At 31.0% G+C, this 8,764-nt stretch overlaps 1 protein-coding gene across 1 annotated transcript; it reads left to right on the top strand.

The window, feature by feature from the left end:
- The first annotated feature begins 1,999 nt into the window (after positions 1–1,999).
- cldn15a (claudin 15a) lies at positions 2,000–8,228 on the top strand. Its single transcript, XM_056461222.1, has 5 exons — positions 2,000–2,404; positions 4,507–4,671; positions 4,832–4,913; positions 7,475–7,582; positions 7,723–8,228. The coding sequence occupies exons 1-5, from the start codon at positions 2,188–2,190 to the stop codon at positions 7,817–7,819; spliced, it is 669 nt and encodes a 222-aa protein (XP_056317197.1). The 5' UTR covers positions 2,000–2,187; the 3' UTR covers positions 7,820–8,228.
- The last annotated feature ends 536 nt before the right edge of the window (positions 8,229–8,764 follow it).

Below are 8,764 nucleotides of genomic sequence, written 5' to 3'. Positions count from 1 at the left end.
AGGCAGGTTAGAGAAATTAGGCAAGTTATTGTATAATGATGGTTTGTTCTGTAGACTATTGAAAAAAATATATTGCTTAAAGGGGCTAATAATTTTGACCTTAAAATGGTTTATAAAAGATTAAAAACTGCTTTTATTCTAGCCGAAATAAAACAAATAAGACTTTTTCCAGAAGAATAAATATTATCAGACAAATGAAAATGTCCTTGCTCTGTTAAACATCATTTGGGAAATTAAAAAAAATAAAATCAAATCAAAGAGGGGCTTATTATTCTGACTTCAGCTGTATGTATCTTATTTGTTGAGCAGTTTTAAAGCCAATGAAACTATGTTTGTCCAGATCACGACCAAAGGCACTCTTTCAGCCAAAGCAATAGAACTCGAGGTGTCCTTTGAGGAACTAAGTGTCTGTGAGAGTGATGTCAGTGATTAACTATAATGTGCTGTGTGCACAGATGAGCAGAAGTCATTCAAAGCAGGGCTTACTTACTTTTTTTGACTACTGTAACCTTCAGAAATGTAGTTATTATCTTTCTCCATGCTACAGTTACTGCTGTTTTCTCATTTCGACCACTTTTGTTTTTGTTGAAGTTCTTTGTATTTAAGTATCTCTGGTTTTGATTTTTTTTGTATGGCAACTGTTCCAAAGCTGGTGGTTAAGACAATATTTTAAAATATATTCATATTTATATTATATCAATATTTCATAAAGAAAACAATACTTAAATTCAGCAAATATGTTGATTTTCTATACTTTATAGTAAGATAATTATATTTATATTAGATTAGTCAGTATACCAAAGCCAAAACTGGAACTAATCTAACAAAAAAAACTTAAGATGCAGTCCAAAAATTAGCACATCCAAATTAATATGTTGGAGGAAAATATTAAATAATGTTTTATATAAACAGGACAAATCAAAAGAAACATACACTCTTTTTGGGAGGGGGAAATGTAATTGTTTTATGTTCAATCCACTTAAGTTTGTTAAGTTAACTCAGTCAATTTGTGTTGGAACAAGACAGATGGATTGTGTAGAACCCTGCTTTTTTTCAGGCTATTTTTCAGGGTTTCAGGGGGTCACTGTAAAAAAATGCTGGATTCCACACATTTCCTTCATGTAGTCTCAACACAAATAAATTAAGTTAACTAAATAGTTTTTGCAAATTTAAGTAGATTTAACATAAAACAAGTTTGTCCCAAAAAAACTCAAAAATTGTGTAAATTCAGATCGTTTTAATTAAGTAGTTTGAACAAGCAGCAAAAAACTAAACTTTTTAAATGTATAAATATAATTAAAAAAATAATAATAATTGTTTTTTTGTTTTGTTTTTTTGCAATAACTAGTTTTAATTTAAATGGATTATCTTTCTATTAATGATGTTAGGTAACCAAACACTATATTTTAACCAATATAACTGTTAATTAAAACTGTTTAGTTTAAACGCACCAAAATAGATTGTCTATAATCACTGAGAAATGGATAAAAATATTCATTTTCAAAACCGGACCCACATTTATGCTTAGCACTGTATACTGCACTATATTTACAATGAAACAAGAATGATTTCTGGTAGAATCACGTGACAAAAATCTAACTAAAACTGAAAACACATTTGAAATCCAATATCACATATCCCGTTAATTACATTTAATCCAGTTTCATATAATTCATTGTTTTTACCAAATAAATGGAGCATATAAGACAATTTTAAAAAGTCAACATTAAAAGTCTTGCAACCTCAAACTATTTAAACATATTAAACGCTCAAGTCTCTCGCATTGTTTAGGTGAAATCAACTTATCGCGTTTTACAATGTGCACGGCGTGTTTGAGTCCACAAGACATAGCGGATACATTGCCAGTGAAGGTCAGTCGGCGACCATTGGACTTTGTTGATAACCACCTGTTGAGTTTCGGGGTGTAAAAAACTAAAGTGAGATGTGCACGCAGCACGCGTGTGGGGAGGGCCCACAGAGCCTATAAAGACCCGCTGCCACTTACAACTAGCCTATCTGATGCCACATTGGTGCGCTCTCCATGGAACAGAAAACCAATTAAACCTGGATATATTCAATAACTTTTTAGCAAAAGGTGTTCGGGGTTTGAATACAAATAAAGGACAAACTCTCAAAGGAATACTAAGCCTGGATGATTTTTGCAGCTTGTGTTAATCTGCAGCTATAATGGATCCGATCATTGAAGCCGTGGCTCTGTTTCTTGGCTTTGTAAGTTGGACAATGGTTGGCATCACAATTCCTAACCGCTACTGGAAAGTGTCCTCTTTAGACGGGACTGTGATCACCACATCGACCCTGTATGAGAATCTGTGGATGTCCTGCGCCACAGACTCGACGGGGGTCCACCAGTGCCGTGAATTCCCCTCTCTGCTCGCTCTATCTGGTTAGGACAAAATTTAACATAACAATATTTTTTTAACATTGTATTAGTTGTTGTAGTATTGCTATTAGTTAAAATGGTATATAAATACAATGCAAGTCAGCTGTTTTTTGGATGTGAGCCTGATTGCAGTGTTTGTGTTTTGGAATTTTCTTTCTTTCTTTCTTTCTTTCTTTTTCTTTCTTTCTTTCTTTCTTTCTTTCTTTCTTTCTTTCTTTCTTTCTTTCTAATTTGGCCTTCTTTTTCATTTGTTTAGGACTTGCCTGTTTATTTACTTTGTCGGCTATGGAATGGGTAAAATTGTATTGCTTATCGGACTTTATTTGTTTGTTTAGTTCTAGTTAACATTTATTGTTTCATTGGTCTTTTTTATTTTAGTCTTCATCCTAATTGTAGTTCAGTCTTAATTTTCACTTTTTATTTGTTTTACTACTATAATGACTGTTCACCCCGTTTTCTTTATCATCCATTTATTTAGTTTGTTTGTTATTGTTTACTTGTTTATAGAGTCTAGTATAGGGCTAAAGTCGAAGTTATTAGCCCCACTTTGAATTTCTTTTTCTTTCTTTCTTTTTTTTTTTTTTTTTTTTAATATTTCCCAAATGATGTTTAACAGAGCAAGGAAATTTTCACAGTATGTCTGATAATATTTTTTCTTCTGGAAAAAGTCTTATTTGTTTTATTTTGGCTATAGAATGAAAGCAGCTTTTAATTTTTAAAAAATCTGTTTAAGTTTAAAATTATTAGCAGATTTAAGCTATAGGCTATATTTTTTCGGTAATCTATGAACCATCGTTATACAATAACTTGCCTAATTACCCTATCCAAGTTAACCTAGTTAAGCCTTTAAATGTCACTTTAAGCTGTATAGAAGTGTCTTGAAAAATATCTAGTCTAATATTATTTACTGTCATCATGGCAAAGATCAAATAAACCAGTTATTAGAAACGAGTTATTAAAACTATTATGTTTAGAAATGTGTTGAAAAAATTGTCTCTTCGATAATTGGAGAAAAAATAAACAGGGGGGTAATAATTCTGACTTCAACTGTGTATCTATTTATTTTATTTATGTATTTATTTATAAATTTACTTACTTCACTCTTTATTTAATTATTTTGTTATCTAGTTCCTGTAGGCCACATCTTTCATCTATTTAACATTCATTCATTCATTCATTCATTCATTCATTCATTTTCTTGTTGACTTAGTCCCTTTATTAATCTGGCCACAGCGGAATGAACCACCAATTTATCCAGCATTTGTTTTACACAGCGAATGCCCTTCCAGCCACAACCCATCTCTGGGAAACATCCACACACACTCATTCACACTCATACACTACGGACAATTTACCTGTACCGCATGTCTTTGGACTTTGCACCCGGAGGAAACCCACGCGAACGCAGGGAGAACATGCAAACTCCACACAGAAACGCCAACTGACCCAGCCGAGGCTCGAACCAGCGACCTTCTACGCGGCATCTATTTAACATTTTTTGTTTATTACTTTTATTTGATAATGAATTTTAGGCCAATTTATTTAGCCTAATTAATAAATGTATTTATTTATCTGTCAAAAATCTTTTTATTTAGCCTATTTATTTATTCATTTATTTGACTTTATTTTTAGCCTTTTTATTATTATTTATTTTTTATTAAATTTTATTATTTATTATATTTTTATTATATAAAATTTATTAATTATTGTTATTATTATTATTATTATTGTTATATTTTTATTTTATTGATTTATTTTGCTGCCAGGCTTGTTTTCTTTGTCAGTCTTTTCTACATTTGTTTGTTGTTTAGGCTATTCGTTTATTTAGCATATTTGGGGGTTTTTTCACAGCACTAAATGTAACGTTACATTTATTTGACTTTGATTTCTTTCTTTCTTTCTTTCTTTCTTTCTTTTTTTCTTTCGATAGCCTACTTCTTTTAGCCTATATAGCCTAATAGGACTCATAGTCTATTCTTGATGTGATATTCCTTTTTAAACACTTATCAAATTAGATACCATACTTGCATGGTATAATATATAATAATAATAATAATAATAATAATAATAATAATATATAACGGTGCATGTTTCTCTTCGCTCAGGTTACATCCAGGCGTCTCGTGCTCTTATGATCGCGGCGGTGGTGTCGGGCACATTCGGGGTGGTGGCGACTCTCATCGGCATGCAGTGCTCGAAGGCCGGCGGGGAAAACTACGTGCTGAAAGGCAGAATAGCCGGTACCGGAGGCGTTTTCTTCCTCCTGCAAGGTAAAGCACATCTCTAGTTGAAACCAGTATTATGAAATGTTAATATAGGCTATTTCAAAAGAAGAACACGGCTGTCTTTAAAGTTGTCCTTATCAGGTTTCCTTTCAGAACGCTTTATTGCTTTATCTGTTTATCTTTATGCCTTTAATCCAATCTAAAGGTTTGTGCACGATGATATCAGTGTCATGGTACGCTGCCAACATCACCCAGGAGTTCTTCAACCCACTCTACCCTGGGCAAAAGTAAGTAACCTGATGTGGAAATGTGGACCTGATCTGTAAGAAATGAAAAGTGAAAACGCTGCCCTCTTCTGTCTCTTTCAGCAGGTGCCTCTGGAGTTTTAACAAGTATCAAAGTAGCCATCATATTAAAATAGACTCTTATTTTTTAATTATGGGAAATTGCAGTATTTATTATAAATAATCCAGCAGTCAAATTAGTTAAAGATTTAGTTTTAAAAACGAAATATTTTATATATCGTTTTAGTTGTGAATCCATTTTAAGAAAACAAATCATTTAAAAATTTTACAAGATGCTTTACATGGTGATATTATTATTTTGCATTAAGACAAAATGTAGAAAGGTAAGAGTGTATGGGTGTTTCCCAGTGATAGGTTGCTGCGTAAAACATTTGCTGGATAAGTTGGTGGTTCATTCCTCTGTGGCGACCCCTGCTTAATAAAGGGACTAAGCCAAAAAGAAAATGAATGAATGAATAAAAGTAGCATTTAAAGTGTTTTGTTTTGTTTTTTGCAGCACAAAGGTTGTTGTATTTATTGATTTGTTTTAATTATTTCACAATTTAATTTGTTAAATATATGCGCTTTATTTATATCACTTTGTCAATGCATCAATTGTTTTATTTTTACACAAAAACACTTTAGTAACAAAGTTTCAAAGCCCTTTGTTTCTTGGTGTATAAATAAGAGTTGTTTTGTACACTCAAAATATGTTTGCTGTTTGTTCAAAGTACTAAAAGTATAAAATACGTTTTTCTTGGGGACAACATAATTATTTTATGTTCAATCCATTTAAATCTGTAAAAACGAATAACTTAATTCCTTTATGTTGTTCGTACACAAATTAATTGTGTGGAACTCAGCATTGTTTACAGTGTATGGAAGAAGGAAGTTATTGTATCAGTATCAGTTCTAAAAATCAATATTGCTCAATTACTACACTGTAAAACACAAGAAGTTAAGGTAACTTAAGCCATTTGAGAAAACCGATTGCAACAAACCATTAAAGTTCAAAAGCTAATCCTAATGAGTACTGTGAACTTAATCTATTTGAGTAAACGAAGCAATTTGAGCACAGTAAAAAATGAGGAGAACTCAAACCAACTGAGGACTATAAAACCAAATAAGTTAAGGTAACTCAAACCATTTGAGGAAACTGATTGCTAAAAACCATTTGAGTTAAAAAACTAATCTATATGAGTACTGTGTACTTACTCCATTTAAGTTGAAGTAATGAGGTATTTAATTAATTCGTTACCTTCAACACTGAGTTCAAAACTCATTTCAAATGAGTAGAATTACCTTTCAGTCCATTTTGAGTTAACTACACTCATTTCATTTGATAAAATTGACTGTTGGGTAGGTTTTACACTGTAGGGTAAAAGCGTGATTCTGTACAGAGATATTGTATTCTGTTCTGTATTTTGCCTAAGAATCAACAGAACTGTTAATCACTACAAACCTTGTTCGACATATTTCACATCTGATGTTAACATGTGATTGCATATGAAGATCATGTGTTTCTTTTGTAGCTACTGATAGATTTACACAACTACACTGTAAAACCCAAAAAGTTAAGGTAACTCAAACCATTTGAGTAAACTGATTACAACAAACCATTTGAGTTAAAAAACCTATATGAGTACTGTGAACTTACTCTATTTAAGTTGAAGTAATGAGGTATTTAATTAAGTCAATACCTTCAACACTGAGTTCAAAACTCTTTTCAAATGAGTAGAATTAACTTACAGTCAATTTTGAGTTAACTCCACTCATTTCATTTGATAAAGTTGACTGTTGGGTTTTACAGTGTAGTTAAAAGCACACATAAAGCATACACTGTCAAAAGTGAAAACTGAAACAAATTACTTCCACTTGTTACAATTAAATGAATCAAGTTTGACAAACCTAATTTACGACAGTTTTCACTAATAAATTAAGTTAGTTTAGTTTAAGTTAGTAATTTATTTAAGAGAACAAGAATGGAACAGTACACACGGTACAGAACAAATAATGTCCTTCTTATGTTAATATAATAATAATAATACTTTATTACAGTACAAATAATGTCCTTCTCATGTTAATATAATAATAATAGTACTTTATTACAGAACAAATAATGTCCTTCTCATGTTAATATAATAATAATAGTACTTTATTACAGAACAAATAATGTCCTTCTCATGTTAATATAATAATAATAGTACTTTATTACAGTACAAATAATGTCCTTCTCATGTTAATATAATAATAATAATACCTCTTGGCAGGGGCAAGTATTGTTCGCTATTAACGATAAATTACTTTAAGAACTAACTTAATTCAATTCTGAAAACTGTCATGAATGAGATTTGTCAAACTTAATTCATTTAATTGTAACAAGTCAAAGTAATTTGTTTAAGTTTTCACTTTTTACGGTGTATTTTGCACACGGAACATTGTAAAGTAAACATAAAAACCAAATGTGAATGTGATCACTTGTCAAAAGTATGGGAAATTCATGTGCAAAGGTAAATCCAACTTGTGTTGTATTGACTTAAATATGTTCTTTTTGTGTGGTGTAGGTATGAGATTGGAGAGGCTTTATACATCGGATGGGCCTCTGCTGTCCTCGCCATCTGTGGTGGAGTTTGTCTCATGTTCAGTTGCAAATTAGGCACAGAGAAGAAGACGTGAGTTTTTTTTAATCACAGTCTGTCACACTATTCCCTTTCTATTTTGATAGTGCCTTCCCATTTTACGCATTATTGTTATTTATTGATACTCTGTGGTTGGGAGCACATTTTTTACATTCTACATCATTCTCTTGCAGTGCTTACTCCTACCATCCCACCCGTGAAACAGTTTACTCAGCGTCCGCATCCAGGAGAGAAACCCAGAGCACTTATGGAAAAAATGCTTACGTGTAAATCAAGCAATTCTGCTGGTCAATTTCATTTCAAAAACAATGTTGACTGTTGGTATTCTATCTAGTAATGCTATATCGGTGCAATTATGTAAATATTTATACTACACTCTCTATTTTAAGGCCATCTGAGAATAAGTCATAAATCAAGTAGAAAGTTACCATGTCAGTTTTGCTGTGCAAAAACACCATGGAGGACATGATATAGAGCTGATTCAATGTACAGGAATGAAATGCCTTCAGTTTAGTTCAGAATGTTTTTGTTGCAGTTACATGAATCAAGTATTTTAACGAAAGAAAAATGAAGATTCATTATGTGTTGATTATCTTGTCTGCATTTATTTGTAAAAAATAAAACCTGTTTTATATGATGTATTTTATACAAGCATTAAACATAAAATACATAACATGCACTTGAGGATGTTTTATTGTTTGACAAAGTTCATATAATGATGATATTTTTATAATTATAATACAGTTCATATTTTATTTTCAATCCATACAAAAATCCACAATACAATACAATAGTTGACCCTAGCAAATTTATTCTGATATAGCAGTAATAATATTAAAGTAGTAATTAATTCAAAGAATTCATTGTGCCTCTGTGAATATTTGAGGGGCCACTATTATTCTATTCTATTCTATTCTATTCTATTCTATTCTATTCTATTCTATTCTATTCTATTCTATTCTATTCTATTCTATTCTATTGTTTTATACTCTATTCTATTCTTTTCTATTATATTCTATTGTTGTATACTCTATTCTATTATTTTATACTCTATTCTATTCTATTCTATTGTTTTATACTCTATTCTATTATTTTCTATTCTATTTTATTCTATTCTTTTATATTGTATTCTATTCTACTCTTTTCAATTCAATTCTATTCTTATCTATTCCATTCTATTCTTTTCAATTCTATTCTATTGTTTTATATTCTATT

This window comes from Danio aesculapii, chromosome 7 (assembly GCF_903798145.1).
Source record: "Danio aesculapii chromosome 7, fDanAes4.1, whole genome shotgun sequence".
In the NCBI taxonomy this organism is placed as follows: Eukaryota; Metazoa; Chordata; class Actinopteri; order Cypriniformes; family Danionidae; genus Danio; species Danio aesculapii.
Note: the sequence above shows the minus strand (reverse complement) of the source record. Positions and strands in the feature narration are given on the sequence as shown.